Source organism: Neovison vison, chromosome 7, assembly GCF_020171115.1.
Source record: "Neovison vison isolate M4711 chromosome 7, ASM_NN_V1, whole genome shotgun sequence".
NCBI lineage: Eukaryota > Metazoa > Chordata > Mammalia > Carnivora > Mustelidae > Neogale > Neogale vison.
In genome coordinates this window covers 140,922,806-140,948,171 of record NC_058097.1, presented here as the reverse complement: position 1 = coordinate 140,948,171, position 25,366 = coordinate 140,922,806, and the positions used below count along the sequence as shown (strand labels likewise).

The 25,366-nt window shown below is 42.7% G+C and overlaps 2 protein-coding genes across 4 annotated transcripts in view; one reads left to right on the top strand and one right to left on the bottom strand.

Moving 5' to 3' along the window:
- The window catches only part of DDIAS (DNA damage induced apoptosis suppressor), a 47,404-nt gene extending 39,636 nt beyond the window's left edge, over positions 1–7,768 (top strand). For both annotated transcript variants that reach the window (XR_006385653.1, XM_044258432.1), the window contains one exon: positions 7,340–7,768. The gene's annotated coding sequence lies outside the window, so the exon portion shown is untranslated. The remainder of the gene's footprint in view (positions 1–7,339) is intronic.
- Positions 309–25,366, bottom strand: part of RAB30 (RAB30, member RAS oncogene family) — a 73,887-nt gene continuing 48,829 nt past the window's right edge. For both annotated transcript variants that reach the window (XM_044258436.1, XM_044258434.1), the window contains 4 exons: positions 15,468–15,568; positions 12,141–12,224; positions 5,435–5,618; positions 309–2,527 (listed from right to left, as the gene is read on the bottom strand). In XM_044258436.1, coding sequence (XP_044114371.1) covers positions 2,277–2,527; positions 5,435–5,618; positions 12,141–12,224; positions 15,468–15,560 — 612 coding nt within the window. In that variant the 5' untranslated portion in view covers positions 15,561–15,568 and the 3' untranslated portion in view covers positions 309–2,276. The remainder of the gene's footprint in view (positions 2,528–5,434; positions 5,619–12,140; positions 12,225–15,467; positions 15,569–25,366) is intronic.

Sequence of the window (25,366 nt, the reverse complement as noted above, 5' to 3'; positions counted from 1 at the left end):
GAAAAGGAATTTCAGAGTGCAAGAATAATCCTAGAAGCTGTTCTACAACTAAATTTGTCTAACCTAATTGTCTGCATTCACAAAGCAGTTTAGTTTCAACACACTTGCTGCTGTGGAGATAGAGTTCAGTTATGATTTGGGAATTGGATTTTTGCCCTAAAGAAAAGACAATAAATCTAAACCTTTAGACATTTCCTCACAGTTTTAAAAAGAGAAGTTCTGCCCACTTGGACAACTTGTTTTCTGAGTACTTTCATAGTTGCTGGCTTAGTGGAGAAATGGGGAGGGAAAAGCAACAATTATTGAAATTATTTTGGTTGGTATTTATTAAAATGACTTTTCTTTCCTGGAGAAACAGATTCAAAGTGAAAGCAATTCAAACTTCTGGGATCTCTTTCTCTCACCCATAGGAGAGGATCAGAACAAACACAGTGAAGCCAACCAAAAGTATCAATCCCTATACAATATGTATAATCTGTATACGAGAGATGAGTCAGTTTGAAATCCGCTAGAGGAACACTGGAAATGCTTTATCAATATCGTGTCTCTGTGCACTTCATTTCTTTAAAATTAAACAGCTTTCAAACATCAACATATCAGGACCGAGATTGCCACCATCTACAACAACAGAAATTGCATATCCTGCCCTTATTCCATTATTCATCCCTTGGCGATGCCAAGTGGCAAGCTACAGAAACATCTGACAGCATCAACAGCATACAGGTTTAATTATTTCCCCAATTTGCATTTATATCAGTGAACAAATTGGAAGGCATCAAAGTATGGCACTAAAGAAATTAGTAACAAATATCCAGCAGCACATCTTCCATCTTGAATCGTGTTTTAAAATTGGCTAATTAAAGGCATATACACCTCCGTTTGAATTGGAGATGTGCAGTAACACATGCATGTAAAGGAAGGGAGTTAAAAAAAAAAAAAAGAAAGAAAGAAAGAATGGGGATACCAGGAGAGAAAGGAAAAGAAAAATAGGAAAGAATGTATGGTCGTGAGCCTGAGAGTAACTTTACAACATGAAGGAGGCAACTAATGACAGCTCCGCCTGCTTCCACAAGCAGAATTTTTCCAAGGTTACTGAAGATACAAAAATGGTTCATTAGACTTTTCCTCTGTTGCTATTGTCACTTATCATACTAAAAACATGTACAGAATTCTAAGCCTTGGTCTGTCCAAGATGGATAGTACCAGGAAGTAAAAGATGTCACCTGCTTATCAAGGACTGTGCTCTGCTTAGAACTCTGCATCGCAGTCCATTAATCCACAGTATTTTGGTCAGATCAGGTCTGTTTTCTTGTATTACTCATGATGTCTTAGAGCTAGTCTTTTACATTAGAATATCACCAGCCATTTTTTTTTCTCAATTTTCTAATGTTTTCATTTACTTAAAGGGCTGGAAAGATGAGAGAATAGAAGAAGAAAATGGTAGAGATTTAGAGGGGAAAGAACATGAAAATATTTTATTTTCCAACAAATCCACCCTAGAGAAGGTAGTAATGAGACTTTGAGAAAGAGTGCTGATTCATGGACTTCCCTTTTTTTTTTTCTTATTTCAATGTAATACATTTAAGGACATCGATGTACTAAATTGTTTGGTCTATGAAAGAGTGGATTCATTAGCACCAAAAGGAGTCATGGAGCTTATATATAATATTAAACCAATGATTGTTAACTGTTGGTCATGGGAAAAGGTTTCATTTCATTTTTACATCCCAAAGTTCTTGAAAGTGCCTGTGGACAAGAGAAGTAACACTTTTCAAAGTCTCCATGGAGTCATCAACACACACCACAGAGGCAGTACTTGGCCTTTCCAGTTTTGGTTTATCTGGTAGACAAGAAAACCAGGGCCCCCAGAAACCCTAAAGCACAGCCCCTACATGCACCCATTGACGTGCAGGAGGGATCTCCCTACAGTACATTTCCCCCAGGGCTGTGTTCAGGAATGCGCTTTTACTTGCTTTTTTTTTTTTTTTTTTTTTTTTTTTAAAGAACAAAAGCAACATGCTCTGCAGATCACGGAGCGCCTAGTGCAATTTTCTCCTTGCTCCAACTCCTAACTGCAAAAGGGTGAAACCGTTATATGTTCTGCTAATGCTGGCCTGTGGACAAAGCCTTCGGCCTGCCATGCTCTGTAAGCTCTGGATCCCACGGGAGTCAGAAGGTCTGAGAGCAGGAGCCATAGTCATCACCAGATCTCCCCCAGCAATTTGGGGCCCATCGGGGCAGCTGCTGATTCCTTTTGCTTCTCCTTGCCTCAGCCTTTAGTTGAAATTACAACAAGTCAAATAACTGATGCTTTTCCCTTCTCCGGGTAAGGGCGAGGATACATTGTTTACAAGTGTGTTCTGCCTGGCTTCACTGATGAGGCGGCACGCTAAGTCAAGGAAGAGTTTCTCCACGTTATCTGATTCCTTGGCTGAGGTCTCCAGGTAATACATGTCCTGAGCTTCTGAGAATTCTTCAGCTCTCTGCTGGGAGACCTCTCTCCTTTCAGCCAGATCAATCTTGTTGCCTGGAACAGGGATAGATCAAAGAAGGAAACATCACTGGACTTTTTACAGGCTTGGAAGCCTCAAAATTCTATTTCGTATCTGAAGTCAAATCAGACAGATGGGCAAGTAAAGCAAAGCAAATGTGGCTGTGATTACTGCAATGTGTAAGATATCAATGCCATTTGTAATGGCAAAGACCTGGACACAACCCAGATGCCCCTCAGTTGCGCACTGGCTTGAATGAAATTTGGTCCATCTATCTGCACAATGAAGTTATTTACCTCTGTAAAAAGCAGTGAGGAATGTCTCTGCATACTGCCATGGAATGAGACACGAGGGTATACTGTTAAGCGAATAAAGCCAACTAGAAACTGACCTGCAATGAAGCCATATTTTCTGTCCTGTATCCACCTAAGTGAACATCATGCCAAGTGTAGCCTATCTTGTGAGTCAGAGCATTTGGTGGAGCCTAATAGACAACCCCTCTGGGCACTACAGAATTCACCACACACACACACACACACACTACGTCTGTCCATTGAAAAGCCTAAAAGCAATGACCACCCACTCATAAGGAAGAATCCTATCAATTTGGTTGTGGCTCTAAATATAACTTCACATTAATAATAATCAGTGCTTCTTGAAGAAATGGGTAATTCCTGGTCTGGGGCAGGAAATGCACAAATTGTGCCTGGAATGTTTACACCAGAGAGCAAGCAAGGTCATTGTCAAAAGGTCCTATCTAAGGAACTCAGGAGACCATATGAAGCAACTCCTCCACTCTCAGAGTTGGAACAGTTGGACCCTCAATGATAAGAACTGCCAGGGCCTAGAAAATGTTGAGTATACTTAAATCTATAATAATGTTCAAAACAGAAACAAATTTTAGTAGTTACTTCTTGAAAATACTAGGGAAAGAACTCATTATTTTAAAAAGTGGGAAATTTTAAAAAGGGGAATCAAGCATTTTTCTTGGCTGTACTATGAGAACTGTACCTCAGAATATCAACTGGGAAGTATATTCGCTAAAAAGAAAAACACAAACTGCATCTGACCAGGCCTCTAAATTTACCTACAACTCTCCAAGAAATACAGGTAATGGAGGAACTTGTCAAAGTATATATGGTGGTCTGAAATAACAAAATTCAGACTTGAAAACTCTGAAGGATAAACATGTGATTTAACAAATAAATTCCAGGGGAGAAAAAAACAGAGGGATAACCTACAGAATTAAAAGACACAAAAATCAATGAGAACATATGAGCCTTATTTAGATCTTTGACGTGAACAAATTTTTTAAAAATGTCTGAGTTAATCAAGGAACTCAACATTGTCTAAACTTTTGATGCTATTAAGAACTTAATTTTTTTTCGGTGTGAAAATGGATTTGTGCTTGGGTTCTCTTTCTTTAAAAATCCTATTTTGAAGTTATACACTGAATTATTGAAAGATGAATTAATACAGCATCTGGGATTTGCTTCAAAATAATCTGAAGGCAAGGGGAGACAACATAAAGGGGGAGCAGATTAAATAAGATTGGCCATGAGTTGATGATCGTCAAATCTGAGAGATGTGTACATGCAGGTTCCTGATACCATTTTTTCTACTTTCACTTGTGTTTGAAATTTTCCATAATAAAAAGGCTTTTTTTTTTTTTTTAAAGCCAGTGCCTCTTTCATACTGAATGGACTAATTATCTCCCATCAAATCTTCATTTAACTTCCTTAGACAGAATCCCAAGGAATATGCTTTGACGCAAGTTCTGAAGGGCCTTTTGTGGAATCGAAAGAAAGCCCAAGTCCTGAGATGGGTGCTTTCAAGCGCTTAATGACAAACATTCTTCAGTGTGCAAGAGGGTTTTCAGGAGTGGGCACAGAGCACTAGCTCACAGAGAGGCAGATACTTAACCCAGCCACCTGAAAGAAAAGTCCAGCAACTTATTACAGAGCAGCACAGCAGTTGGACAGATACAAGGTTTGGAGTTGATCTTAACATGCTATGCAACCTTGGGCAAAGAACTTCAACTCTCTGGGCCACGGTTTCCTCATGCGTAAATTAGGAATCATTACATATAAATTTCCTATCATGATTCCTCGCACATGAGTGCTAGCTATAATGCTTCCTGTTTAAGTGTTTACTTAGCTTACTGTTAACCATAATTTGTGTCTTAACAATGCTTCTAAGATTCTCTACCTGGATTTCCAAATTCAAGTCTTGCCAGAATATACAGCAATATTCCTTTTTAGGAAGAAAACATTTTAACAGCCATATATTATTAACATTTTTCATCACCAGGAGAAGAGTTTTTAACAACCCAATCCATGTCACTGCAATCTCATTGTTAATGGGCATATTCGTCACCACAGAAACTCATGGGTTGTTTTCTGTTTTTCTGCCTTACTAAACAGAGGTTCTACCCTCTCACAAGATGAAACAAACTGCAGAATTTCCCTTAATGGATTCTCCCTGAAGTTAGAATTTCTCAAGTCAGCACAAATGTAAGAAGAGAAAAAAAAAAAAAAAGTCCATTTCTTTAGGCAATAAGAAATTACTTTAAGAATAAATTCTTTATTAACTTCTGAGATAAGGTTTATATCTAGACCAGCAGTTTCCAGGATTTTGTAACTAGATTTTTTGGGTAATGCTTAGCAGTCCACATAACTTCCATGGCAGTCCACCTTCTTGCCTAGAGCCTTCATTGACAGAAAAATCAATCAGCAATATTTTCAACTTTACTTTTCTAAACCATCGCCTTGGGATATGACCTATTTCATTTTCTCCTCAATTTCAGAAGAACTGAATGTTGACTGCATGAATTATATAGCTGTAGACTACGTTAGTGGAAAGTAGCAAGGCATAAGCATTATGTGATTATAAATTCTCTGATGGCCACAAATCAATTTCCCTCCTCATTAGTCCTTACTTACCCACTAGCACAGTGATGACCTTGTTGCTGGCATATTGTTCTATCTCCCGCAGCCACTCAGGAAGGCAACGGAAGGATTCCTCACAGGTTATGTCATAGGTGAGGATCAAGGCATTGGCGCTTCGGTAGTAACTCTGGGTAATGGACCGAAATCTTTCTTGACCTGCTGTGTCCCAGATCTGAAGCTGTAAAGGGGTAAGAGAAAGATCTGGTTGGAGAAGCAGAAAAGAGAGTGTTGCCTTGCTTTAGTTTAGAAATGGAAACACCTCACTCAATTTCATAGTTATTTTCTGCCCTAAGAAACAAACAAACCAACAAAAAAACACAAAAACCAAACAAACCCAAAAAACAAAACACCACTTTTTAAAATTTTTTTAAAGATTTTATTTATTTATTTGACAGAGATCACAAGTGGGCAGAGAGGCAGGGAGAGAGAGAGGAGGAAGCAGGCTCCCTGCTGAGCAGAAAGCCCGATGTGGGGCTCGATCCCAGGGCCCTGGGATCATGACCTGAGCCGAAAGCAGAGGCTTTAACCCACTGAGCCATCCAGGCGCCCTTTTTTTTTTTTCTTTTAAAGATTTTATTTATTTATCAGAGAGAGAGAGCAAACACAGGCAGACAGAGGCAGAGGAAGAAGCAGGCTCCCTGCCAAGCAAGGAGCCCGATGCGGGACTCGATCCCAGGACGCTGGGATCATGACGTGAGCCGAAAGCAGCTGCTTAACCAACTGAGAACTGAGCCACCCAGGCGTCCCTTTTTTTTTTTTTTTTTCTTTTTAAATAATGTGGTAGGTATATCTGGTTAGGGAGAGGGACTTTCTTTGTTTTGGGTTTTTTTTTTCCCTTTATTATGTTACCTAAGAATTTCTTTCATTCTTTAATTTAAAAAAAAAACTTATTGTGAGGTGCCTGGGTGGCTCAGTGTGTTACGTGTCTGCCTTTGGCTCAGGTCATGATCCCAGGGTGCTGGGATCCAGTCCATCGGGCTCTCAGCTGGGAGCCTGCTTCTCCCGCTCACCTCCTCCCCAGCTGTGCTCTTTCTCTCTCTTGCACACTCTCTCTCTCAAATAAATAAATAAAATCTTAAAAAAAAAAGTTATTGAGCATTTAGTATGTATCAAGCTCTAAGCATTTTACATCTAACAAACTCAGTGAATAGGTACTATTACTCCACTTCTCACATGAGGACACTGAGGCACAGAGAGATTAATTAAGTTGCTCAGTGTCTCACAGCCAATATGTCCCAGAGCCAGTTTAACCAGGCTATTGTGGTCCCAGAGTTCATGCTCATAGCTACAATAATGTATTACAAATGTTGAGATAGAGAGCAGGCGGTCGTTCTGTGACTATTGGCACTTCAGGCAGCAACTGGAGCGGAAGAACATCTGAGCTCAATCACCTTTTCCAGATCAAAACTCAAAGTGCTCTAGTAAGATATTATCTTTGTTAATGAAAATGGGAACAATGCCATGGCAGATAAAATAATTCCCCTCCGCCATTTTTAAGCTCTGAGACCGTAGGCAGGTCACTTGATCTCCGGGTTTCGGCTGTTTCTTTTCTTTTTCCTTTTTTTTCTTTTTTAAGATTTTATTTATTTATTTGACAGATCACAAGTGGGCAGAGAGGCAGGCAGGGGGCAGTGTGGGGGGCGGGGAGCAGGCTGCCCACTGAGCAGAGAGCCTGATGCAGGGCTTGATCCCAGGACCCTGAGATCATGATCTGAGCCGAAGGCAGAGGCTTAACCCACTGAGCCACCCAGGCACGCTAGGGCTTCCTTTATAAAAAGATGTTAGTAATAGACAAGCCTACTGGAAGTTCGTATTTTTCTGAAGTCACCTACCAGTTATAAGACCTAACAACTGATGGTTCTAATAATAAAGAAGAAAATAAAAAACATTTCTCCCCAGATTTCCCTGCACAGAGCAGAAGACTACAAAGAGAGCCGTACTCCAGAGCCTTCTGAGTGCAGGACAATGCAGAAGGCCTTGAGAAATAACATCAAGAGTAAGAATGTTCCCTTCTAAACTGCATAAACTTCATGTCACAAAATGGATTCACCTCCATTAAGAGAACATCATTTCTTCAAGGAAAACCTTCTGGAACATTCAAATTGGGCCAGCTTCCTCATCCCCACCTCCCACCCATAGTCTCTTCTGCAACCCACCCTGTAATTCTCCCTCATAGCACCTGACATACTTGAATAGTTTATTTGTAATAATATGTTTGATGACTGTCTTTCATTAGACTGAGAGTTTCCTGAAGGGGAAGTGGTCCATTTTATTCACAGAATCCCCCACTCCAAATAAAGTGCCTGCCTGGCAGACAGTAAATGTTCATATATGTATGGCCGGTCTCATTTAATCTTTACAACAACCCAGGGAGGTGGGCGGGTTTATGCCTTTCCTCCATCTACTCACTGGCTACCCACAAGGTTGGGACTCGGACTCCAGGTTTTCTATACCCAGTTGAGGATGCATCCCATCACCATGCTGCCTTTGCGCCCAAAGACTAATTTTGCTACATCTGTATCCAAAGAGGATGAGTTAGTTGGTGTCACCCTCTGTTCATACCAGTGTAGCTGAGAAGACTAATGAGGGACCAGTGGTCCCTAGCCCCGAGCAGTGGCACAAGGCTCTCCTTTGATCTAAAGTCGCAGCTGCTCCTTATGATGTACATGAAAGTCTGTGTGTGCTGAAGGCGACCATACAGATGTTACGGCTTTGGCTGGGACAAAAGCTATTTCTCTGCTCTGCTTTCAACCTAGGGACATGGTTCCCCTCTGCCAGGATGTGTCTTTAGGACAACAGACTATTGTTTTCATACCACAATGAGCTTTGAAAAACACTTGTCATTGAATTTAATACTGTCAATTATCAGAAATCACTTATGTTCTCATGACTGGCACATCTTGAGAACAGCTCTGAGGGTTAAAAATATTTTCTAAAAGAGTGATTGTATGGCCTTGCCCAGACGGAGGCTGCTTTCTCCTAGGGGGCTGCCCTTTTCTAGCCTCACAGTTGAGTCTTAATAATATCCATGTTCTACTGCCTTTATCATTCCATTTGGTTTCACATTTTCTCTGCAACTCATTCACTCATTTTCAGCACTTGTATGTCATTAATGTATGTAGAGTGCTAGGCACAGGGTGGGTAACTAGAGGAATACAACACAATTCCTGACCTCAAAGAGCTCACCATCTACAGGGATATCATATATAGTAAACTAACCGTAATAAAAAAGGAGAAGTTCTTCTACTGAAGAGTCGCCATCAGGAGAGAGTGTGTCCTAGGTTTTAATCTCATGCTGGTCAGTATGTTCTCAATACTGCAGCCATGGGCTTTCTAACCGTCCTCATCTCCAGCAGGGGTGACACTGCTTGCCTACACTCTGAGCACCATTAACTTCTCTCTCCTATCTCACTGCTGCAATCCCGCACTGCAGTCCCAGGTGCACCTGAGTGCCTCTGTGCCAGAGGGAGGGCTTGGAGGGCAAGGGCTGCCTCTTATTGAACCTTATACCCCAGTGCCTTCCTAACAGAGTACATGGTACATGGTGGACACATGTGAATAATGGCTAGCTGCATGAAAAAAGGATGGCGGAAGGACTGGCTAATTCTGCTTAAATGACTGGTAGGATATTAAAGAGGATTTCACAGATAAAATGTTTGAGCTAGGGGACAATGAGTTCCTAGAGGGCAAAACTGCGTTACCTAACACAGTGCTTTGCATGCATCATCTACTCTACTGCAGGAGGGATAGAGGGATGAATGGAAGGACAGATGGTCAAATGAGTAAATATATGTGCACATGTTCAAGACGTTCTTATCTATGCAATATGTATCTGCTTACAAAAACAGCCAGCAAGTCTTCTCTTTATAAGTACTCTCCTAAAGTTACAGTGTTGTAGCCTCAGCTTAAAGTTTTACTTGTTTTTGTTTGTTTGATAGACTTCTAAAAAAATGGATAGGAGAAAATTCTACATCTGTTTTAATCGCATTGTCTACTCAAGGTCATTTCAAAAGGCAGACCATGTTTAGAGAAGGGCCTCAACTTTGCCTTTACTGACTTGGAACTAAGGCTTCACTGCCACAAGAATGTTTCTAATACCTTCGATTCCCTGCCTTCAATCCTGAAAGCCATCTGCAAAGAAACAGAACTGAAGAGGGGAGGCCAAAGTGGGGAGATGAGAAGTCAGGAGAGAGGCCTGGGGTATGGGGCTGCCTTGGCTTTCACCAGGCAGGTGATCCTGTGGGATCACCTTTGTGATCACCTGTGAGTCCTCTGTGGGACTCTGAGAAACCCAGCAAACTACTTGCAAAAAGACACTTAAAACATCACTGAGAAGAGGGATTCAGTAAACATTAAAGAACCAGGACAACAATGAGACAACAAACATATCCCTAGTGATGCTTGGGCAGCTCTAGCCTCATTCACAGAAAGACTAAAGACATTGCTCCTCATGCATCCACGTGCTAATGAGGCCTTTGGATTAATGGGGTTGAGGAGGGTCATTCTAGATCTTGGTTCCACATAAATGGCTAGAAAGAAACTCTAGCAAATTAATTAGGACTCATTAATTTAGGAGATTAACCAACTCTTACTTTTTAAAGATGAAGGTCCAGAGACCTAAAAAGAGGTGAGGGGACAGGAACTGTGCTGTGGACAGGAAAAGGAGTGAGACACAAACCTCGTTCCTGAGGAGCCTGGGGTCTCATGGTAGCATTGGAGGTTATGAAAAGATGGATTTTTAGCTGAGTGTAATACGTGCTTAACAATGAGGTTATAGTTTGCAGAAAATGGCAAAAAAGAAAAATAAGCCTGTTCTTTAACAGTGGGAACCGTTTCTTATTCACCCCTATTCATACCCAGGGCCTGGCACATGGGAGGCACTAACATTTGTGGTCAAAGGAATGAACTCACACAGATATGTATATGACCAGGAAACCTTCTGGAAGTAAAATGCCTGCAACATTAGTTATCTTTAATCAACTCCTAGGGATGGCGATCACCTCCAACCTGCTTCGAGCATGGTTACAAGTGACTCTTCCTTCCGATGATTCCTGGATGCACACTATGGTCTCCTTCCTACCCCCACTCCCTAGCTCCTTCTCCCCACCTGAATGCATGATTTTTCTGAGCTTTCTGGTTGACACTGACATGGATTTTACACCCTGCTTTGTTTTCCAGGGCCCCTAGCTCTCCATTCACTATTGTATTCGGTGTGGATGTCTCTGCAGAAGGAACCACTTTGACGAGTCAGGGCTGGAAGAGACACTGGGAGTGCTTCTGTCCCCCTCTTGGGAGCCTCCCTACACACTTCTCTGTGTGGCAGGAGCATGCCGGAGACTCTCTGCCCTTCCTGTGGCATGTGAAGGCAGGACTGCAGGTACTGGGTTTGGGAGAAGGGTACAAAAGACATGGATTTAAAGCCTTGGGGTGCTTAGGTTGGGATCTAGTTGGAAAACTGATGCCACAGTTTTCATTGTGCTGCTGATGCCAGGGACACTGCTTTTTGCCCTGCGACTCAGCTCTTAAAGATCTGACCGTGGAATTTCACTAACTCTGAGAGGCAGGTAGAGCACAGAGCCAAAGACAACCTCTCTCCCCTCCTTCCAAGTAACTCAGTCCTAGTCCATATTTCTTCCCATCACCTTCCTCCTGTCCTTGCTTCAAAGTGACAGGCCTACTGTGCCTTCATCCTCTTCACTCCTGGCAGGGGAGATCCCAGGGAGGAAGAGGATGCGCTAACTCACAAAACTGGCTAGATCCTGCCTACCTCCCTTCCTAACTGTGCAGCCATGGATAGGTAAGTGGCTGAATCTCTCTGAAATCTGTAAAAGGAAGATAACTCACCATTTACCTCACAGAGGTTACAGTGAGGACTAAGTTAAATAGGACAGCTCATATAAAAGCACCTAGCAGTGAGACGGACAAAAGGTGCTCAATAAACACTATCTCCCTTCTCCCATTACCAGACATACCATGGTTCTTACAGGTACCAGAGGCCATGGAGGGAAAGAGAGAGAGCATGGATCCTTCCTGGATCCCTCCTTTACGGTCTCTCCCTTGTTACCAATAGCATAGTATGGTATGGTGGGAGACACAATAATTCCCATAGGTGATTCATACGACCAAATGACCCAGAACAAATGTGGGAATCAGTAGGCTCTCTCATGGGCCTACTGTTCTTAAGAGGTAGCACTGCTTATTGGCCCAACTCAGGAGTTCCCAATTTTTGGGATTTGTTCCTTGTTTTTATATAAGCTCTGACATGACAGGAGACAGGACCAACTTGCCTTAGACCTTCTCTCTGTCTTCCCATCTTTTTTTTTTTTTTTTTAATATTTTATTTATTTATTTGACAGAGAGAGATACAGCAAGAGAGGGAACACAAGCAGGGGGAGAGAAAGAGGGAGAAGCAGGCTTCCCACTGAGCAGGGAGCCAGATGTGGGGCTCAATCCCAGAACCCTGGAATCATGACCTGAGCTCATTGCAGATGCTTAACATCTGAGCCACCCAGGCACCCCTGTCTTCCCATCGTTAAATGCAACATCTACAAAAGAATAGAAGAACTCTGTTTGGAAATAAGTCACTGTGGCTGAATATATTATTTTCAATGTGGGTTTCAATTAGGAGATTTAATAAGTGTTATGATAACACTACTTCTTCTCGGGAAATGAAAGCCTTATTGAACACTTAGCATCTTACCTTGACTTTTTCACCATTAATCTCCACCGTCTTAATCATAAAATCAACTCCAATCGTGGCTCCTTGTCCTGGGGGGAAAAGACCCTGAAGAGGACATAAAGGAAAATAATTAAGCAAATCTTTCAGTTAAACGAAATTCTCTCCCCTCTCCTCCCTCACCATGCATCACCACCAGCCCCTTCCTTTGGCTGAGTTGAGAACTCTGGTTAGTGTCATGGGAGCCATGTTGAATTTAATTTTGTATGTATGCTTTGAGGGGAGGAGGAAGGAGGGAGAAAGTAGGAGAGAGGAATGCTAAAAGAAGAAAGAGAGTGAAATGGGGAGGAAGACAGAGAGGGGGAAGGGAGAAAACTGGGAAGGGGCAAGGGAGCCCCATTCCAAAACTGAAACAGAACTCAGATGCAAGGATAAGAGCATGAAGCCATAGGGATGAGATCAGGATTGTTAGAAGAGGAGCAAAATGGATAGGTACTCCCAGAGAGGTAAATCCTAGAAGATTAAAACTGGTTATCAGCCTCTAAGATACGAACCACTGACATGAACAAACAAACAACACGCTACAGGAAACATGAATGAGACAGTGAAGCTTTTGAATTTTCCTCTGCTCTGAGGGTGAGAACTACTTCCCTCAGTGCAATGTACCACACATAGTAATTACATGAAACTGGGGCCCTTGACACTGGGAAAATCATGGAAGAAAATAAAATCATTCAGGGAGAAAGTAGGAACAGTACGAAACCAGAAGTCTGGAGGAGCTCTGTGTGTGGCCTAAGGCAAATCAGTCCCCCTCTTCCGGCCTCAAATTCAATGGGCATTCCAAAACAAAACAAAACAGAAAGCTATACCTCAGACTGGCAGCTGAGCTAGAAAGATAGGATTTTAGCAAAATTACATGTACAATATATGTTGCTGGTATATAATTTTTCCTGCAGGCTTAGGCAGGGACTTGGGATGTGGGAAGGAATTCTAATAAGGAAGTGTTCTTCACCTAGTTTCTATTCCCTCTTCACTTATAACGGGAATTGCCAGAAATTAAAGTAAAATGGACTCTATGAGCTCTGGCAGCTAAGATTGGGGCATCTTTAATTAAGTCTATTCCCTAACAAGAGAGTTCTTTAATTAAAGTTTGAACTTAAAAGACTGAGCTTCAAACCCACAGAAAATATTCCATTGCATGTTCTGCAAAAGATGTAAACATAAACATTCATAACTGTACTTACAAATATTGAATCAATTTTCCTCTATTTTGGTTTGGCTCAAACACAAGGCTGCCAAGTTTCGAGTTTATCGCTCCAGCTGTTTTGCAGTCTAATAAATGCCAAAAAATAAAACAAATCCTTCCCAATGTCTCCCCCATCATTTTGTTCCCCAACTCCTCATGTCTCAAAAAATGCTGAATCCAGTTCATTTTAACTGCATGCTAAATAACAAAACCAAACATAATACTGTCTGGGAAGTTACTTTTGGGGGGAGTTAAGGGGCTGGGAGGGGTAAAAAGCAGAAAAGAAAGGGGTGGTGTGCTTATTGGCAAAAATTAGTGTTCAAAAATGGAAGCATTTTTACCTTTAATGACAAACTTTATGCTTTTAAAGAGAAAAGCCAGATTCCTATGGTCTCAGAGGTTAGGACACTAAAAATAAAAAAGAATCAGGCTAAGAAGCAGGAGACGTGGGTTCTAATCCTAGCCTTGCCACTAACAGGATGCATGATGCTAAGGAATCATTTTGTCCCTGTAGACCTCAAATTCTCATCTGTAAAACAAGAGGAGAGGACTGAATAATCTCTAAGGGATCTTTCCTTAGATAATAAGACAAGGTCAAGGGAACTTTTGATAACAAAGAGACTAAAAACTCCTCCACGGCTCTGCAGGCTTGTCTTCCTGCCAAAAGCAGAAAAGATTATTGGTAGGTGGAAGTAAAACCAGCTGGAGTTTCCAGTATCACAGCCTGGTGGCTGACTAAGCATGGATGCCTGGTAGCTTCTTACTTTTGATTTCACCAGGCCGGAGCTTAGTAAAAAGCACGAGTTCTCTTGTGGGTTCATGTACCCTGGGAAAAACCCTGGCATTTCCCCAGGTGACTCTCTGCCCTAAAGCTGTCTGTGCTATCCTGTCCAGTTTTGCGCAGAACCACAGACATTCAGCGCTGGAAGTAGCTTTGCAGGTCACCAAGCCTGTCCTGTGTGGTACGGAGGCACGGAGGCCGGCCAGAGGAGGGAGCTGAACCCAGGCTCACAGGATGAGCCAAGGCAGAGCTGGGACCAGGACCTGAGTCTCTCCGCACTCCAGCTGGTGCTCTTTCCACGGGACCCTGCCGTCCCCTGCCCTCGCAGAGCTAGGCTCAGCTCTCCCACCCAGCACTTGAAGCAAATGCAAGTTGCAGGCATGATAATTCTGAAAAGGATGCCATTCATATTTTTCCAGGAAAACACAAAAGAAGGTCAACTTCAGAATGATTTGTCACTCATTTCTGTATAAAAACAGGCATGTAATCTCTGGCAGTAATTCTCAAAAGGGCTGCCCCAAAGGGAACTTGTACTTAGATCATACGATAAGGGCTCAATCCAGAGGGAACATTTAATTTCGTTCAGAGAGTCCTTCACTCTTCCTGCTTCATTCCCATTTAATAGACTTAAAAGCATCAGAGTATTTGGTTCTAAACCACAATGACTCACTCAGTTGTGGGGTGGGGGGGGGATGTGAGAGGGCATAGGCAGGGAGTTTGGTTTAATTTGTACTTAAGTTTTTTAAAAAATTAATACTTAGGTTTAAAGATTTTTTTATTTATTTATTTGACAGAGAGAGATTACAAGTAGGCAGAGAGGCAGGCAGAGAGAGAGAGGAGGAAGCAGGCTCCCTGCTGAGCAGAGAGCCCGATGCGGGACTCCATCCCAGGATCCTGAGATCATGACCTGAGCCGAAGGCAGCGGCCCAACCCACTGAGCCACCCAGGCGCTCAATACTTAGGTTTAGTCTGAAGTCCAGATTCATTTGTTAACATCTTTAGATTATTGACTGATAATCTATTTTAATCTAATAATCTGTTTTTTATAGTATACACTGAAAGCAAAACCATTTGCTCCTCTCATAAAGGAAGCAACACAGGATGGGGGAGGACTGGTGGTGACCCCCAGAGCCAGACTCCCTGAAGATGGCTGAACAAACTTGAGCCAGGCTATAAAGCTGGTGCACTCTCAAAGGGCATATTAAGAACCAGCAGCCCAGCGGCCAGCGCTGAGACCAGCCCTCCATTCTCTAACCTAACCCCTAACCCCTAACCCCACAGGTTAGACTGAGAAACCCAAACCCGGACTTCCAAGTTCTCTTACCTGAGTGAATCGTCGGACTAGGCACGTCTTCCCCACGCCAGCATTGCCAATTAAAACAATTTTAAACAGGAAATCATAATCTTCCATACTCATTTACACAGCTGCAAGGCAAACACAGGCAGGAGTGAGATGGGACCTGGTCAGACTTGCCCACAGCGCTCAAGCTGCACCAGCTTGGTCTCCTCAGGAACAACAGATCTGACTCCTGGGAAGAGCAATTTAATGCCTCCCTCTGGTGATCTCGACACTGAGAGAGGAACACAGGTGTTTGGTCACAGACGAACTTTACTCCTTCCCAGTCACCTCATGCCACACAGAGTATATGACACAAATGTCCTTTTACCCAGTAACCTTTATTCTTCCAAGTCGTCAAGTCACAGGTCACTCCTGTGGTAAGATCTATTTTCTTTCAGCATGGAAAGGAGAATACAAGCCTGTGTGCAGACAAGCTGTGGGTGCAAGGGAGCAGGAACAAAGAAGAGCCCATCCAAAGCTTCAAGGCAGTTTATGTGCACGTGGTGTATGCCTATGGGAAGAATGCCAAGGGACCGGGAGACTGAACAAAGGGGAAGGAGCTAGAAAGAAACCTTTCAGTCCCCTGCACGTCCCAGGCGTCTTGGGGTCCTAACCGTGGGAGTTATGGCCATCTTCCCCCTACCACCACTCCTTATGCTGCGGCAGGTGCCTTCTGCTCATTCCTATGGGCTGTGGCATGTGCCACGTCCTCTGCCCAGGATGCCCTCCCTCCCACCTTATGGTGCCATCAAGTCAATCCTGTAAAGCCCAATGGAAGCATCTCATTCCCTCTGACTTTCTCACCGCTCTTCCCCAAATAAAGTGAAAACTTTCATCATTCCTCTGTCCTTAAACTTCAAAGGTCTGCCTCATCCTTGAGTGAAGGGACTATATTTTTCAGCTCTATTTTCCTCGCCCACATGTGGGACAGTAATATTTAGTAAATGTGTACTCTGTAGAACTAAAGAGTTAATGAATAGGCCTATTGCTTAAGTGTAGGTTTTAGTTTCTCCAATTGTGCTAAAAAGAATATTACATGCTCTGTCTACTTCAGAGGACAGTTGTAAGGATTTTTTTAAAAACTACAAAAGAACCTTGGTACCCACAAAGCTCTATCCTGGTGAAACCATTATTGTCTCTTGAGTACCTACTACAGTACTGTGCTAATCGTGGTAGGAAATACAGGGAGATGAACCAGTCCCTGTCCCCGAGACTAATGTGAGAAAAGTTAAACAACAACCACAAAGTTAAATACAATTCAAACCAGGAGCGGAGCCCATTTCATAAGGTGCAGGCAGAACAAGCCTGTGGACTCTGGAGGAAGAGGAGAAGGACAACCCGCGAGCCCAGGAGGTGAAGGGAGAGCTGGAAGAAGCTCCCAGGGTCACTCCTGCCAGCAGAGCTGAAGCTCAAGTGACTTCAGGTTCGCAGGGTCGAAAGAGAGCCCAGTGCACGGGGACTAGTCAAGTAGCTGGGGGAGCAGATCCCTACGTGCACAGATGATTTCTGTGTGGGTTTTAACTTATCCTTGGAAAGATGCCTGACAACCAAGCCAACACGCATGTGGCAGCTCATGGGGTTCTCTCTCAGTTTGCTGGGACTGTGAAGGAAAAACAGTTCTCTGTCAAGAATCTGGGGCCATAAGCAGTGTTGAGTTCACTAATACGCCAGGCACTGCACTTGGCACCTGAGGGGTATTTCCATTTGTTTTTACAAGTCTCTGAGTCTGGTATTTATTACTCTGTTACCTATTTTACAGGTAAGTAAACTGAGGGGAGCCTGAAGTCATAAAACTAATAGCCAGAGGTCAAGGTCAGAAGGCCTATGGTGTCACCAAAAGAACTCTAGCTTTGGAGCTGGAGAAACTAGATTCAAATCCTCTACTATCTTCTTCTTCTTCATTTTTTTTTTTTTAAGATTTTATTTATTTATTTGACAGAGAGAGACACAGCGAGAGAGGGAACACAAGCAGGGCTAGTGGGAGAGGGAGAAGCAGGCTTCCCGCTGAGCAAAGAGCCTGATGCGGGGCTCAATCCCAGAACCCTGGGATCATGACCGGAGCCGAAGGCAGGCGCTTAACCGACTGAGTCACCCAGGAGTCCCTCCACTATCTTCTAAAGTCTATGCCTCTGGGTAAGTGAAAACGTTTTGGACCCTCAACTTCCCCATCAATAAAATGGGGCTAATAACACCTTTATCACAGAGCTGTGATGCTTGAAGGGATTACTGTCCCCCAAGGACAGTACCTGGTTCTTAGTCACCCAGACTCCTCAATATGACAGCAGTTTTTCATGGTCAGTCTTCTACCTTTACTGTCGGCCCCTACCTCTCACCATCTGCTCACACTCTGTGCTCTAGGCTCACTGGATTTCTTCAGTTCCTGAAATGCCATAGGACTGTTTTCCCCTTCAGACGTTCACAAATACTGTTCCTTCTGCCCAGAACATGGGACACAGCCTCCCCTCACCACCTCCAGCCCAACTAACTTTGAGTTCTCCTTTCAGTTTCACTTAAACATCTCTCTAGTATGCTCCTTTGACCTGAGAGGAGGCCGACCCCCTGCCATAAGCTCGCATGTCAGACTCAGCATGCTTTCCTGTACTAGTTTATGTATATCTGTCTTATGCTCCAAGCCCATCTCCACCCTACACACACACACGCACACACATGTGCATGACTGTGAGCAGCACGGAAGCAATGATGTATCTGTTTGGTTGAGTCCCCATTCCTAACCCCTCCCCATCATAGTCACCGTCATCCTTGCCATTATCATCATCATCATCATCTTATTCTATATTATTAACTCATTTAATCCTCATAACACTCCTAACAGGTGGACACTATTGGCATCTGAATTCCGAATATTGAGGCACAGGAGAAGCTAAATAAGAAGTCACGAAGGTCCCACTTAACTGGTGGAACCTAGGTCCAGCCCCAGTGGACGTCCTTGACACAATACCCACAGTGCCTTTCTCGATGCCTGGCTTACGGCAGAAGCTTAAGAAAGATCTAATGAGCTAAATGCTAAAGGGCAAGCACTCCATAAAATGTGATTTCCTTTTTCTCTTCCCCTCTGGCTTCACATCCAAAACTCTTCCCACCACCCTGTAGTAGCTTAAATAAGAATCAAGGACAGACTCTAGATAAAGACTCTGGGATGTGGAATGTTAATTAAAATTCAAGAAAGCTGTTAAAAGTGACAAGAAAATAAAACTCAGGGATAGGGACAGGGATAGCAGGAGGACAGGAGGCTCTGTGGGCCCCACATGGACCACAAATGACGGCTTCCATTAGCCAGTGAACAGGGAGCAGAGGCCTGGACAGCATCCTTCTGTGCTCAGAGGCTTGCCACACATTTACTCCTCCATCTTTGGCAGAAGTCAAAGAGAAAAAGCAGAAAATTCAGAAGAGAATGTCCAAAAAGAAAGGCCTGAGAAACAGGGCTCCTAAGGGGTTTTACAGTGCCCAAATTCTACACCTTCAGGAAAAGAAGGGAAAGAGTTAGGTGGACTGAGTCAATGCTCAGTCAGTTCTCCTGTGGCCACCAGCTGCAGAGAAAGCCACAGAAGACAAGTTAAGGCTTCCCTCCTTTCCATAAGAAATCACTTTGATGCTCTGCTGAATGTTATGGGTTTTGTGTGTGTGTGTGTGTGTGTGTGTGTGTGTGTAATAAATCTCTGGGGGAAGTGTTTGGTCTCTTTAAAAATCAGGCCGTCTGTGACTAAGGCTGATAAACTCTGGGTTACCTGCGGTGGTTACTGTTCTATTTCTAATAAGAAACACGGCTCAATGAACAGCTCACAAGATTCTCTGAAAACTATGCTCCGAGAAAGCCTTTCTGATCAGGAAGTAAGGTAACAGCTCAGGCGTCACCAGTGACCGTGGGATAAGACAGCATCCCAAGAGCAGCCATTCAGAATCAGCGAGTGCCACAGAGCCCTAAATTGACAAAAGTTACACCTTGTCTGGGTGCCCACATGTCATAACATCTACTACTGACCATGCACTATTCTAAGGGGTTTTACATACTATCATTGTTAATAATAATCATCACTGACACTTATTCAATGCTTATAATGCACCAGGCACGCTTCTGCATGTACTCATTTAATTCTCACAACAACTCTATGGGGTAGCTATTATTACCATCACCATCCCCAGCTTCCTGGGGAAACTGAGGCACGGAGAGGTTATCCTGAAATCTAATGGCTAGTTAGTCTTAGAACCAGGACTCAAATCTAGATCCTTCTGACTCCAAAATCTGGCTCCTAAAGTAGGAGCTGCTGTCCCCTGCCCTATGGTAGACAGCACTGCTGTACTATCCTAAGAGCTGCGGCACAACTGAATGGGAACCCCACCCCTGTGAGCTGCAATATTCTAGAATCTCCCTCCTCTTGAGGCAGCACACCCACATTGATAGAGCCACACAAAATTATTCCAGATCATACAAGCACTGCTCCTCATCGTGCCTTCCAAGTCCAGGTCTCTGGGGATGCTGACCTTCCCCCAAATACCACTCCCACAATTCATTCATCCATGTAACTAAGTACTGGGCATAGGGGCAATAAACAGGAACACTACCAGCAAAACCCCAAACATCAGAATCACCACAGTAGCTCAACATAAATGGATGTATGAATAAGATTCAAAAAAGGAAAGATGAGGAAAAGAAAAGAATGAGTTTAGGGGCACCTGGGTGGCTCAGTCGGTTAAGTGTCTGACTCTTGGTTTCAGCTCAGGTCATGATCTCAAGGTCTGGAGATCAAGCCCCATGTTGGGCTCTGCAATGGGCATGGAGCCTGCTTGGGATTCTCCTTCATCCATCTCCCTCAGCCCCTCCCTCCCCTAAAAAAAAAAAAAAAAGTGAGTTTAGAAAAGATATAGGAAACAAGATGAACAAGATGTACTATGAAAAAAAAAACTAAAACAATGTGATTTTGGTAACATAAACCATTTATCAAAGTGACCTTTAAAAAAAAAAACAAAAAAACGACACTGTATTCACTGTTGCACATCAGTACATTTCTCCCCCTACCCTTCAGGGCTCAGTATAACAGATAAAGTCAAGGATTCTGGTAAACAGAGGCCTGATCCCTCCCCCAGCCTTGCTCCAGAAAATGATATTTGGGGGACTTGGCCTTGTTCAAAGACCATGTGTCTCACTAAATCCTTTTCCCTTTCAGGGCCTCAACCTTGAAGAGTAAACTGAAGGGGTTGGGTGAATAGGCACCATGGTCCTTCTGAAAGCAGGATGTGCTGCCACTCTCCATACCGAAGAGGCAGCATGGGTACTGCCCTCCAGAGATCTGGGTTGGGGGCATCTGGGTGGCACAATCAGCTGAAAGTCCATCTCTTGGTTTAGGCTCAGGTCATGGCCTCAAGGGTTGGGACAGAGCCCCACGTTGAGCCACATAAGGCTCCCCTCAGCAGGGAGTCTGCTTGAAGATTCTCTTCCTCTGTCCTTCCCCCACTCTGTCTGTCTGTCTGTCTCTCTCTCTCTAAAATAAATAAACCTTAAAGAAGAGAGAGAAAGACCTGGGTCTGCTGAAGAGCTCTATAAAGTTTCCTCATCCATAAAATGGGGATAATAGAATCTATTATCATTGAACTGCTTGAGAGGCAAATAAGATAATACATGGAAAGTGACATTTAAAAAATACAATAATCAAATGAAATATTTGCCAAGAATTATATATACTGATTGCAGAAAATACAACCAAACAAAATGAAAGAGAAAACAATCTGTAATCTCTTTCCCTAGGCAAATCCCCTCCTGGGGATAATTATAGTTAACATTTTGGTATACATCTTTCTAGGTTTTTTGTTTATATACACTCACCTGTATGTATGTCGATTTTTAAATGTATGGATTTTAAAAACAAAAACAAAAATAACATTATACAGTATTTTTTTGTATTCTATAGAGTGGTATTTTCCCCAAACCCCAAAATTTAAAACTTATGGTATACCAACAGAACTGATTACCAAAGACCCTCAGTGTTCACTCAACATTTGCTCCTATGACCCTAAATACCCAAGAAAGGGGTGGCAAGAAGATAGATAGCTTCAAAGTGATATAACTAAGTCTTAAAGACTTTAAAGTTCAAAAAATTCACATAATGAAGAAAACTGATTTTGTTTAACCTACGATTCACCAAACATGATTTTAACTGAGAATTCTTTTCTTATATCACACCTCCTAACAAAAATGTGTCTAGCTACTAGGGCTCCATGAAACATCAGTATAGTAAATGTTATTTTACAGCACTTGAAATCAGGGTTACCACTCAGGGAGGGTTGTTACATGAAAGAAAATAAAATAAAGGAAGAGAAGGAAAAAGGAAGGGGAAGGGAGAAAGAGGACACCCAGATAAATTTCAATTTCAGATAGCAACAAATACATTTTGATATTATAAGTTTGTTCCAAATATTGCCTGGGATATATTTTTAGTATGTAAATATAACCCAAATATTGCATGGGACATACTTATACTAAAAAGTTATTAGATGTTTATCTGACATTCAAATTTACTGCGCAATCCTACCCAGAGAAAATCGGAGTAGTTTTCACTCAGATTTACTAGAAACAGAGGCCGTAAACACAATCTCACACCTACCCAGATTGTGGAGGGAGGTTGGCAGGGCATGAGAAACAAGATATGCCTGATGAATCCAAAACCACAAGAGAGGAATAAAGAAGGGCAACAAGTAACATTTGTAGAAGGCATTACTGAGTGTGGGTACTTTAGAATCTAGGCCAGACTCCAGAGGCTCAGACTGGCATAGAGCACGCTCTGCAGGAGGATTTCTCCCTCCTGGACAGTCTCAGAGCAACTGTGGCCTTTCCTCCCAGTCCATCTCCACATGTGCACCTGCCTGGTGGAGGAGGGGGTGCTCTATGCATCTGCTGCCCCTGCTGTCCTTAAGGCCAAGGACCATGCTTCAGGAAGACTCACATGTCAGCATATTCAGGGCCACGTTCAAGTAGACAGTGAATTCAAAGTGTTTGATCTTTCACTCTAACAAGGTTCTGTCTCAGGAAGCTCATTAGTGCTTAATTACTAGAAGGCAATTACTAAACATTACTATAATCAACTGCTGCAAGCTCACTTGCTTTACATAAGCTGCTAATTTCATGTTATTGCAAGTTAATTATTCTCCTTGGCCAGGGATGTCAAACACCCACCTGGGCCATGGCTGCTCCTCATTCAGCAAGCCATAATCTCCAGCATTCTGACGCGGCCTTTTACCGTTCACAAAATGTGGTCACAGACATGATCTCATCTGCACCTGCCAACAATCTCATGAGCTGCTTCTTATCATTCATTATGCAAGTGAGGAAATTGAGAGTTGAAGGAATGAAGTGTCACACTAAGTCCCACACTAGTGAGTTGCAACGTGGCCTCTCCATCCTAGCCATGGAGGATGTAAGGAATTTACATTCTATCATTTATTTATTTATTTATTTATTTGACAGAGATAGAGAGATCGCGAGAGAAAGGGAACATAGAGAGAGAGACAGCGAGAGAGAGGGAACACAAGCAGGAGGAGTGGGGAAGGAAGAAGCAGGCTTCCTGCTGAGCAGGGAGCCCGATGTGGGGCTCCATCCCAGGACCCTCGGATTATGAACTGAGCTGAAGGCAGACACTTAAACTGAGCCACCCAGGCACCCCTACATTCTATCATTCTCGATACCAATAATCACAGCTGAGGTTTATTCAATGCTTATTATGTGCCAGGTGCTCTTCTTCATATATGTACTCATTCAAATTTCACAACAATCCTGGGAGGAGGGTACTATAATTTTTATTATTATCCCCAGCTTACAGAAAAGGACACCGTAAGCTTCCATCAAAATCACAGAGCTAATGAGTAAAACTGCCAGGATTCAAAACCCACGTCTTTCTGGGTAAAAATTAAGTTGGAACTCTATCTCACTCCTTATACTAAAATAAATTCCAGATGGATTAAAGATTTGGATTTTGAAAAATGAAAACATAAGAGTACTAGAAGAAAGCATACACCATATAAAATCTTAAAGTGGGGAAGGCTTTCTAAGAAATACTCAAAATCAAGGCTAGAAAACAAAGAGACTGACCAATTTGACTACGTAATTAAAAAACTCTTCATGGCAGAACAAGAAAAGACGAACTGATTAAAATATCTGAAATAAATATATAACTAAGGACTAATTTCCTTAAATGCTTTAAGAGTTCCTACTAATCAATAAGAAAAATTGAATAAATCAATAGAAAAAAATGGACAAAGGACACAAGCAGATAGTTTATAAGACAGGGAAGAAAAATGACACGTATTTTTTTAAATGACCAGCTTTACTCCTGAGAGTAAATTCAAGTTCTAATGTATAATTAATAATTATAAATTTAAAGAGTTAAGATTATAATTATAAATATTATTTTAAACAAGATGGTAACTTGTAATGAAAACTATAATGAATTCAAAAGCAGAAGCCATTTTTCACTCCAGATTGGCAGAGTTCCCTCTGTGAAGGAGAGGGCAGGGAGAAATGGGGTACTGGTATGCCACTGGTAGGAGGTAAGTCAATCCAACCTCTGTGGAGGGCAATATTGATTTACAACTAAAAAGGCTATTACAAACCCTATGACCCAGCAATTCCACTTCCCGGAATCTATTCTACACTTACATAATATAGGCGCACAGAGACACATGTAGTAGGATATTCATTACAACGACATCTGTACTAGCAAATATGAAAAACAACCTAATAGTCCATCCGCAGGAAAACGGTGGTAATATTATGAAAACTATACATCAGTATACCATGCAGCCTGCCATGGACATCTGCAAGATGCCTTAAGTCAAAGAAGCAAGGTGGAAAATGGTATGTATAGTATGAAAAGGGGGCATTTAGTTATTTATCTGCATAAGCATAAAGCATCTCCAGAAAAAGGCACGGCAGTATTTGCTTCTGGGGAAGGTGTCATATCTAGCTATAGGAAGGAAGGTAACTTCCAACTCTTACATTGTATTCCAACCTTCTACTCAGTCTGCAGTGCTTGCAAGGCAAGACAGTTTTCCTAACACAGTGAGAGAAGTCTTTATTTAAAAAAAAAAAAAAATCTGTTTGGGGTGCTCTGTTTCTATCTTTCAGTCTTTCTCTTTGCTCTGCTGCAGCCCTGCACATGACAGGGAAGGAATGTCCTCCCCGCCTGTGGGGTTGCCCTTCCCCGCTCACTGTGTGTGCCACTGCTTTCTCTACTAAACCGTGTCCCAGTCCAGGAAAAGCCTACACGATGGACTCACTCATACCAACTTCCCTCAGGACCGAGCCTCCATCGCGCGGCAGCCAAAACCAACCAACAGAACCACAGTCTGAACAACTTCACCAGGAAAAACAAAACTCTCCCACATTTTGTATCATGAATCATAGCTCAGAAATTACTCCCCTCTGACACAGAATCCTCCTGAGGAAGGAGAAGGAGCCTATCGTTTTCTCCCCATTTTACAGAAATGGGCTTTGAAATCAGGAGTGGCTTGCCTCAGGCCACGCGAACTACAGAGCCAGAAGGGCACACACCCGGGTCTGCAAGTATAAATCCCTACTGGGCAAGGCCGCAGGCACAGCACGGGGGCGGGGGGGGGGGCAGAGCTGCCACGGACCCACGATGAGAGGGGGCTCAAAAGCAGCCCTTGGGAATATTTTTTTCAGACATGTAAAAAAAATAAAAATTAAAAAATAGGCCTGAGATCTCCACAATCAAACATTATATTTTATTCCTTTTATATGTCATATTTCCCAGAAACATGCAACAGATTTGGGATACCAGGCAGGTAAGGAAAATGAAAGTTAATCCATAAAACAGCATTTCAACGGCACTACCCAAAGCCAATGTCTGAATTCT